At 48.8% G+C, this 10004-nt stretch overlaps 1 protein-coding gene and 1 pseudogene across 1 annotated transcript in view; both read left to right on the top strand.

Moving 5' to 3' along the window:
* Positions 1-5440, top strand: part of MYO10 (myosin X) — a 288302-nt gene extending 282862 nt beyond the window's left edge. The window contains 2 exon segments of the mRNA XM_008066889.1: positions 1375-1566; positions 3946-5440. Coding sequence (XP_008065080.1) covers positions 1375-1566; positions 3946-4047 — 294 coding nt within the window. The 3' untranslated portion in view covers positions 4048-5440.
* Positions 5441-6715: 1275 nt separating this feature from the next.
* Positions 6716-8309, top strand: LOC103269309 (annotated as a pseudogene).
* The last annotated feature ends 1695 nt before the right edge of the window (positions 8310-10004 follow it).

The raw sequence follows: 10004 nt of genomic DNA on the forward strand, positions 1-10004 counted from the left end.
TGGGTCTTGAACCCGTGGGTTCAGGCAATCCACTCACCTCAGCCTCCCAAAGGCGCGGGATTACAGGCTGAGCCACCAAGCCCGGCCATTTTAATATGTTTAATCCATTTTTTTTTGAGACTCGGTCTTGCTCTGTCACTCAGGCTGGAGTGCAGTGACAGGATCATAGCTCTCTGCAGCCTTGAATTTCTGGGTTCGGGATCCTCCCATCTCAGCCTCCCAAGTAGCTAGGACTACAATCATGCACCACCATGACTGGCTGATTTTTAACTTTTTTGTAGCCATAGGGGTCTCACTATGTTGCCCAGGCTAGTCTCAAACTCCTGGGCTGAAGCAGTCCTCCCGTCTTGGCCTCTCAAGCACTAGGATTACACATATGAGCCACCACACCTAGCAGTGTGTCTCATTTAAATCCCTCCTGTTTGTATTGGCTCAGAACAGCCCCGTGTTATTATCCCTATCTAAAGGTTCTTATTTTCTTCCTGCGATCTGTTCCAGACAGCCTTGTAGTTAAGCCAGAGAAGTCCGTGTTTTCACTCTAAATCCAGAAGGTCGCAGCTGCCCCTTGTGAAAAGGAGCCAGAACTGCTCAGCTTTGAGCAATTGGGAGAATTCTCCTCTGTGACCCTAGATAGCATATCTGAAGAATAACCATCCCCAAAAGGGATTGAAGGCAGAGCTAGAGACAGAAAAGCAGACCTGGCTCAAGCTGCCTGGGTTGTGGGGGATCTTTGCTGAGCTCCTCCTCTGGCACGTGCATGACAAGTCTGATTCCATGAAGCTCATTCAAGTGCCTAGGAGATGGCGCCAAGAAACGGGTTTGGTTAGGTTTCCCAGTGCCTGAGATTGAGTAACTAGTCGGCTCAATCAGGATGGCCAGAGAGATACCCTTTCTCACATTCCGGTTCCTTCCAAGCACACCTGCACATGCAATGCATTCAGGGTTCTGTGCAGAGTACGGTAAGTCGCCTGCATGTGGACAAGGTCCATTCTGAGAGCACGTTTCTAAGTCCAATTTGTTTGTAAGTGCAACACAGTTAGCCTAGGTACCCAACTAACACAGTCAGCTGTCTAGTACTGGGCTGGAGTAGGTTTATAAGGCTTTTCATACAAATAATACATAAAAGCAAGCAAACCAAAAATAACCCATTTTTAATCTCGCAGTACAGTACCTCGAAAAGTACACCAGACATGTGAACTCACTTGTGTGATTGGACATGCAAACACTCGTTTGCATCTTTGAAAGTTTGCAGGTTGCAGGTTCCTATGTAGGGGACTTACTGTACTTGACTCAAAGCCTGCCTTACGGTTTATATGTTTTGTGTTGGTAGCTGCTTTGTGATTGACCTCTCACTCCGACTCTCTTGCCCACCAGTGCAAAGAAGGCGGCTTCCCCCAGGAACTCTGGTTGGGCGTCAGCGCAGATGCCGTCTCTGTGTACAAGCGTGGAGAGGGAAGACCACTGGAAGTCTTTCAGTATGAACACATCCTCTCTTTTGGGGCACCCCTGGCAAACACGTACAAGATCGTGGTTGATGAGAGAGAGCTGCTCTTTGAAACCAGTGAGGTAAGAGGCGCAAAGCAGGGTTACCTTCTCCTTCAAGGCCTTGATAGAACAGAAAAACAGCATTCCTTTTCCTGTTGTCTCTGACCAGGCCATTGTCTTTGACTGCTTCTCTTTCCCACATATGGAAAGACATGGAAAGACGTGGTGGTCCCTCTCCAGCTATCAGTTTCTTACAGGCCAAAATCTGATAACCCCAAATTTTTTCAGTAACCTTCGTAACAGAAAAACTTGACTGCATTGTGTTAGGGAGTCTTGCTTTTAGAGGAAAGGTAGAGAAAGGGAAATTATATAGATGTTCCCACAACGCACATTATTTGGCAATAAGACCTCATGAAAATTAATTGATGATCATGGCAGAATCGTGGCCGTGAGACTCACAGAGCAGAGGGCAGCAGAGGGGCCCAGTTGCCCTGGGTGTGACTAATTCTGGGTCACAAAATCGCACACGCTAAAAAGCCTCTAAGTATGTGTACAATCAGCCCCCAAGTGTAGAAAGTGTAATAATAAAACAAGAAGCCTATTAAGGCCTGCACGAAGTAGACTGCCAGCAAGCAAAGGTGGTGAGTGGACATGTTTCGTGATGGAGAGGGAGTGAGGAGGGCAGTTTGGGTGCTGAGGTGTGGTGTGGTGGGATCCATAAGCTGATCGCGACATGCACAGTTTGAAGGAAAGGGGATGGGGCCCTTGACTCGAGGATCCCAGGTGCCAGGCCATAGGATTTGGTCAAATCCAATAGACAAGAAGGAACCGGGATGGGATTTTGGTTGTGCATGACGTCACCACAGAGATTTTACAAACAGATCCAGGGTGGGATTGGAAGGGGAAGAGAGAGACAGCAGGGAAATGGAAGTCAGTAAGCCAGGCTCGGTGGCTCAGCCTGTAATCCCGCGCCTTTGGGAGGCTGAGGTGAGTGGATTGCCTGAGCCCGCGGGTTCGAAACCCGCCTGGGCAGCGAGACCTCATCTCTACAATAAATCAAAAAATCAGCCGGGCGTGGTAGCACATGCCTGTAATTCCGGCTACTTGGAAGGCTGAGGCGGAACGATCGCCGGAGCCCAGCAGGTCGAGACTGTGGTGGCCGGGAGCGGCCACTGCACTCCAGTCTGGGTGACAGAGTGAGATTCCAACTCAAAAAAAAAAAAAAAATGGAAGTCAGTGATGGCGCCTACACAGGGATCTGGTGGTCTGCAGGGGTGGCGGTGATGCTGGCATCTTAGACTGGGGAGTGGGAGATCCTAGCCTGGTCTGGACAGAAGTGGGCCTGGCATCCAGAGGGCAGACCACATCGCCCTCCTAGCCTCCTTCTTGTTTCCTCAGCTGCATCCTGAGGGTTTGACTAAAACGAGATGATTCAGTCTTTAGTTTTTACTTTTCTAGAGACCGGGTGGTACCCAGAATAGAGGTCAGTGGCTTAATCATGGCTCACTATAGCCTCAAACTCCTGGGCTCAAGTGAGTCTCCTGCCTTGGCCTCCTGAGTATCTAGGACTGTAAGCACATGCCACCACACCTGGCTAATTTTTTTTAACTTTTTTGTAGAGACGCGTCCTCGCTATGTTGTGCAGACTGGTCTCAATCTCCTGGCCTCAAAAGATCCTCCTACTTCGGTCTCTCAGAAGTCTGGGATGACAGGCATGAGCCACCATGCCTGAACTGGTTCAGTCTTTAGAGGCTGTAATTGTAGACTCTGATGTATCACATTTATTTTAAGGGGGAACAGTAATCCCAGTCCTGATGATACCAAGTAACTCTTGTGTCCTCAAGTAGTTTTGCTTTTTTTTCTTCTTCTTTTTTTGAGTCATGTTTTCACTCCAGACTGGAGTTATAGTGGCATGATCACAGCTACCTGCAACCTCAATCTGCTGGTCTCAGGCAATTCTTCCGCCTCAACCTCCTGAGTAACAGGGACGACAGGCATGCACTACCACACCCAACTAGTTTTTTTTTATTTATTGTAGAGATGAGGCCTCACCATGTTGGCCAGGCTGGTCTTGACCTCCTGGGCTCAGGCAATCCTCGGGCCTCAGCCTCCCAAAGTACTGGGATTACAGGCATGAGCCACTACCCAGGCTAGTTATACTTTTTAATGCGCGATACCTGGCACTTTGCATCAAAGCAAAATTGTCGTTTTCATGGTAAAGAACCACCAGGTGGTGCACGCTGTATTTGGAAGAGCCATGATTCCCTTTCTCCCTGACTAGGAAGAGGTGAAAGCGGCTACACTGTCGAAACGTGCACCATGGATTAGCATGGACTGACTTTTGCACGGAGGATGGACAGGGGGTGCATGGTTTGAAGGCCGGGCCCTTTGCCCCGGTGGAGACTCATGATCCTGACCGTGACCGTGACCATGACCATGTACCGGTTCTACTCCCTGCAGGTGGTGGATGTGGCCAAGCTCATGAAAGCCTACATCAGCACGATCGTGAAGAAGCGCTACAGCACGACGCGCTCCGCCAGCAGCCAGGGCAGCTCCAGGTGAAGGTGGGACTGAGCCCACACGTCGTGTCTCTGCTATCCCAACGCATCGCCCTCTGGCCTCAGCCAGCTCCAGCGTGCCGAGCCTAGCCAACAGCAGAGCTTCCCGGGCTTTCTGGGGGCTTCCGGTCGGAGGGAGGTGTCTCCGAGGGTCCTCTCGCCCTCCTGACTTCAGCGATCCTGTATTCAGCTGTCAACCTTAACAGTCTGCACAATTTCCAAAGCTTTACTACTCTTAGATGACACATGCCTTAAAGGGGGGGGAGCCATGCTGCCGCCAAAGCAGCCAGAAGTGCCTTAACTTGTGAACCGACACTAACCGACCTTCACTGTGCTACTGAAGGGGACTGCCGCCCCTTTCTGGGGAGACTTGGGAGCGTGGAGGGCGGGGCGGGGGGGCAGCCTTCTCCGTCATGCACTAACCTCCCAGCCTGATTTCCCTGAATTTGAGGGAAGGTGAGGGAGTGGGGAGGAGGACAGAGCGTAGAGCGTGAGGGGACAGTGTGTTTGAGCTGGAGTGAGTGCTGCTGGCAGCCCTCCTCCAAATAACATGGATTGACTCTTTCCTTTGTTTCCTCTTTGAAGCGTCTGTGCTCGCCTGGGCATGCATGTTCGTCAACTCACCACTTTAATCATGGTTTCATGAGCATTAAAAAGCAAAGGGAAAAAGATGTGCAATGGTGTCTACAATCCGTCTGGATATTTTAATGGCACAGAGTTAGAGTCTCTGTCGTGCCTTTCCAAGGTGGTTCCCTGAACAAACCAGAATCCCGGATTTTCCTGTCTTTGCTGTATTTCGGAAAACTTGTGTTGACTCGGTTCTATTTTCTATGTAGCAAGGGGCTGCGATCTGTGTCTGCTGTGTTATAAACAGATACGCAGCCTGCGAGATAACTGTATTTATAAACCACTCTTCAACACTGGCTCCAAGTGCTGTTTTTAGAACAATAATGAAGTTATTTTGGAGTCTTTCATGTCTAAAAGATTTAAGTTAAGAAAAAAAACCTGTTTGTTTGGAGGTTAGCTTGTGGCTCTCTGGATGGATTGCTGATGTAACCCTCTTGATGAGGAAGGAGGCTGCATTCCTGAAAGGGGTAACGTGTGAATCTATAAAGGACCCTGATATTAAATGCTGAGGCTTTAATCAAATACACACATATTTTATCCCAAGTTGATAATGGTGATCTGAACAAGGCACCTGTAAATAAATCAGCATTTGTGACCAGAAGAAAAGTCATCAGGTCTTGGACTTTTATTTTTATATGGAAATGTTATTAATACTTGGGCCACCTAAGTCTGCCCACAAAGAAAAAAGAAATCTGCCTTATCCCTTCCGCACAACCATGCAAAACTGTTGTTGGCTCACAGAAAGTCTGACAATAAAAGATATTAGCTAATGTGCCTTGTGTTTCCTTTTTCAGCAGTGGCTAAATTCCATGGCGGAGGGTGGTTACTGTTGTGTTGGTATTTTGCTGTTGATGCTGTGGTTTTAGTGTCCAAGTTTCTCCAGGAGAGAGAGTCTGTCTTCCCTCCACATATCCTTAGAAATCTGACATCATACCTGCCCAGCATGTTCTAGGGGTTCGACTTAGCCATAAGTAGCGAACAAGCCACAACCCCAACTTTTAGCAAGTGTATTAAGGAGGTCAGACAAGTGTGTGCAGAAATGCTAGACAGCCACACAAGGTGGCACAGCAGAATCCCATGAGTACCCACAAGTGTTCAAAGTATTCCAGGTTCCAACACAGGTCAGGTGACTGGGGTGGCCAGGGGAGTGCTCCTGGTGGCGGGGGGCAATGACCCTTGGGCTGGTCTTGCACTGAAGGTGGTGGTGGGCACTGGGAAGCTGTCAGGCCGTGCTAAGGCTCCCTCGTCCCAACTCCAAACAGTCTTCGTTGGCCTTGCTTCCACCCTTGCCCTGCCCCCACCACCTGTTGTCTTCTCCTTGGACCAGATACCTAGAAGGATCTTTATAAAATAACAATTAAAATATAGTTAACGGTGCGGTGGTACACACCTGTAGTCCCAGCTACTCGGAAGCCGAGGCAGAAGGATTGCCTGAACCCAGGAGGTAAGGCTGTGGTGAGCCGTGATCTTGCCACTGCACTGCAGCCTGGGTGACAGAGTGAGACCCTGACTCAAAAAAAGGAAAAAGAAAGGGAGGGAGGGAACAGAAGGAAGGGCAAGGAGAAAGAAAGGAAAATAAAAGAGAAAACAGGAAGGGGGAGTGGAGGGAAAGATGAGCTTTCCCTGCTAAGATCTGCCCAAATTACAGCTTCGTGAGTGAAATAAGTGTTGTAAATGACCACTAGTTTGGAGGATTGGCTACTTTCTCAGCTGTAGATAACTGGGACACAGTTGAGTGCTAGACGTGGGCGCTGCCGTGCAAACCTAAATCACATGACTTTGAGGCCAAGCAGTGAGAAGCTGAACTTAAGAACCGTGAGAGAAGTCTTAAAAACTTTAAAGAGATCGCTAGCAGAAGCTTGATGATCCACTAGGGGGATCGCTGGTGGGGAGGTAGAGGGAAGGGAGGAAAATATTACTGGAAGTTGGAAGAAAAAGGACCTTTGTGATGCAACGACAGAAAACTTAGCAACACTGTTGCCTGTGGTATCGTGGAAAGTAGGTGTTCAGTGCCCGCCTGCCCTCCACTCTGTCCCGCAGCTGCCATGGCCCTCCTGCCATCCACTGTGGCCCTGTGGCACTCTGGCCAAGTCATCTCTGGGATCGCCGCTGCCTTCCACCCAGGCCTCATTGCCACAGCCTCTGCTAGAGCTCCTAGTGGGCCCATGTGGAGATGGGACTCCCCCCAGATCCCATCCTGGAAGTCACCTAAGCCTATAAGAGAGAGACACCAGAAAGATGAATCTGGGAGTTGGCATCTACCGGGAAGATTATAGAAAACTCTCCATGCTCCCTTGTTTCCTCAAGGCAGAGGCCCAGATGGCCACATAAAATATGGACGAGATACCCGCCCACTGGAGGACCAGCTGAATTTGCAAAGCATCTGCAGAACTAGCTGTGGGTGAGAACAGCGAAGTTTTGAAAAGTGGCCTGGTTACCACTGTGCAGATCATTTCTGGAACTGGAGCATTAAGGATCAGAGTCAGCTTTCTGCACTTTTTTTTTTTTTTGAGTTGGAGTCTCACTCTGTTACTCAGTCTGGAGTGCACTGGCACCTTCCTGGACACTGCAGCCTCGACCTGCTGGGCTCAGGCAATCCTGCCTCAGCCTTCAAGTAGCTGGAACTATAGGCGTGTGCTACCACACCCGGCTAGTTTTTTGACTTATTGTAGAGACAAGGTCTTACCATGTTACCCAGGCTGGTCTTGAACCTGCGGGCTCAGGCAATCCTCTCACCTCAGCCTTCCAAAGTGCTGGGATTACGGGCTTGAGCCACCATGCGTGGCCAGCTTTCTGCAAAATTTTAAAGTGCAGCCGAGATGTCTTTCTACCCAAATCATCCTGGGGAAAGTGCACACCTATCTTCAGGAATGCTGGCAACAGCTACAAGGTTATTAATACTAGGACCCCAAGACTGCAGCTTTGACCTCACGGGCGCCATGGAGGACATTTCAAAAATACCAGATAAAAGTGTTCTCTTACATACCTGTGCCCATGATCCCATGAGAGTAGACCCTCGTCCAGAGCAGTGGAAGGAAATAGGAACAGTGGTGAGGAAAAAAGAATCTCTTTGAATCCTTTGACATGGCCTACCAAGGCATGGCCAGTGGTGATGGTAATGAGGGTGCCTGGGCTGTGCACCACTTCACTGAACAGGGCATTGATGTTGGTCTCTGTCAATCATTTGCCAAGAACATTGTGAGCTTGTGGGAGCCTTCGCTGTGATGTGCAAAGACGCAGGTGAAGTCAAAAGCATGGAGTCACAGCTGAAGGTCTGTCCCACATAGCCAACCCTCCTCTCAATGGGGCCCAGATTGCCTCTGCCATTCTGAACACTCCAGATTTGCAAAAACAATGGTTGCAAGAAGTGAAAGGCATGACTGACCTCATCATTAGCACGCAGACTCCACTGGTCTCCAGTCTCAGGAAGGAGAGTTCCTCCCACAATGGGCAGCACATCCCTGACCAGATTGGCATGTTCTGTTTCACAGGGCTAAAGCCTGAACAGGCAGATTGGCTGACCAAGGAGTTCTCCATCTACAGGACAAGAGGACAGCCGCCCCCTCTGCGGCAGGGGTTACCTCCAGCAATGTCGGCTACCTTGCCCATGCCATTCACCAGGTAATGTTCTTGGTGTGAGAGAGCAGAGACAATCTTCATGTCTTCAGCTGCTGCTGCTGTGAGCTTCACACAGAGGATGAGGGAGGGTGGATGATGGGGCGAGGATCGTGTATTTCAAACAATACATAGCACCGAATGTGCTTCTCAGAAAAGAACTTGTGGTGACGTAGGGCAGAGGCATCCATGGCTGGTGTCTGGGACTTTGTAACTCTAAACCAAACTTCTGCATCCTTTTATTCCACCTTTTCTGAAAGATCTATATGTGCAAGAAAGTCATAGCACCAAAAAACCTGTCCATTATGTTACTGCAATATTTCAGAAGCATCTTATGGTATCAAGATTCCTCATGAGAGGTAGCACGCATCAGAGGTGTTGACCAAGTTCCATCACTGACAGTCGGCTTCGTGTTGGTCCTCTTTATTATGGAGCAACTTTATCAGCAGAGCATATTGCAGAAATGGTGTTTTATGAAAACCGATGAGCCTATTGCCACGGCAGCGAGGAAACTCAAAGATGCCGTCTCCTGTCTTATTTAAGAAGAAGGTTCTCTTCTCCCTTTTCGTGGCTGTCCTTTTCCTTATGCACAAAGATTTTTAACCACCCTCGATCTTCATCTCGCTCTATTGCTTGGGTGGGCCACCAACCCCATCCTCTCAGGATTTATTCAAGAATGAAGAACATAGCTCTCTGCTCATGCCATATCCTTGCCTTTCTCGGCAAAGACAAGTGGAGATGCAGGTAACTGCACTTGATCTTGGCATCCTCTTCAGGGATGGTGTGATTGTCTCCTGTCGGGATGTTGCCCTTGTCCAGCTGGACCTCCTCCCTCCATTCAGTGTGGCTGTGTAGTCACTCATCTACATCATGCGTCAGGAGATGCACGGAGTACCAGGAAGGAGGATATTCTGGGCTTCACCCATTGGGAAACTGTTCTAACCATCTGTTCTAACCACGTAGACTTATTGGAGCCTGGTCTCTCTGTTACAATAAAATTACTGTGGACTCCCCCAAAAGAAAAAGAACCTATTGAACTGAATGTTCTAACGAAGGAGATTTCCAGAGAGTGTGTTGAAGCTACCACCTGATTTCTTTTTTGCTACTTATAATAAAAAGAGAGAGAAGCTAAAGAAAGAACTGTTAAATATAAAAGAACCTGGACTTTCTGGGCTGAAAAACAAGCTTCTTCATTCCTAGTTCCTCCAATGGTAAGATGATTGCTAAAATTAAGAAATGGTTTCTGGAAGACATCAAATGCAGGGCATTGTCAAGCCAACAGACTAAAGGCAAGCCAAAGCTGTGACTGTAAAACCCTTTGCTAAGTTCTTAGGCAGACTTAAGGTGGTAGCTCAAACAGGTACAACTCCTTCTAGGGATTTCAAGGGTGGGCCTTAAGGAGACCCTCTGTTACACAATTTGGACTTCTATGAATCTTTTTTTTTTTTTGGCCAAGCTCAGTGGCTCAACCCATAATCCCAGCACTTTGGGAGGCCGAGGCAAGTGGACTACCTGAGCCTGCAGGTTTGAGACCAGCCCAGGCAACTTATTGATGTTATGTGGGCTTCTAAAAATCTTAAGAGACGCCTTGGGTGGCTGAGGTGAGTGGATCGCCTGAGCTCGCGGGTTCAAGACCCGCCTGAGCAACTTGACGAGACCTCATCTCCAAAATAAATCAAAAATATTAGCCGGGCGTGGTAGCGTGTGCCTGTAGTTCCA

The sequence above is a fragment of the Carlito syrichta genome, unplaced genomic scaffold, assembly GCF_000164805.1.
Source record: "Carlito syrichta isolate Samal-C Ts95f unplaced genomic scaffold, Tarsius_syrichta-2.0.1 Scaffold309189, whole genome shotgun sequence".
NCBI classification, from domain to species: domain Eukaryota; kingdom Metazoa; phylum Chordata; class Mammalia; order Primates; family Tarsiidae; genus Carlito; species Carlito syrichta.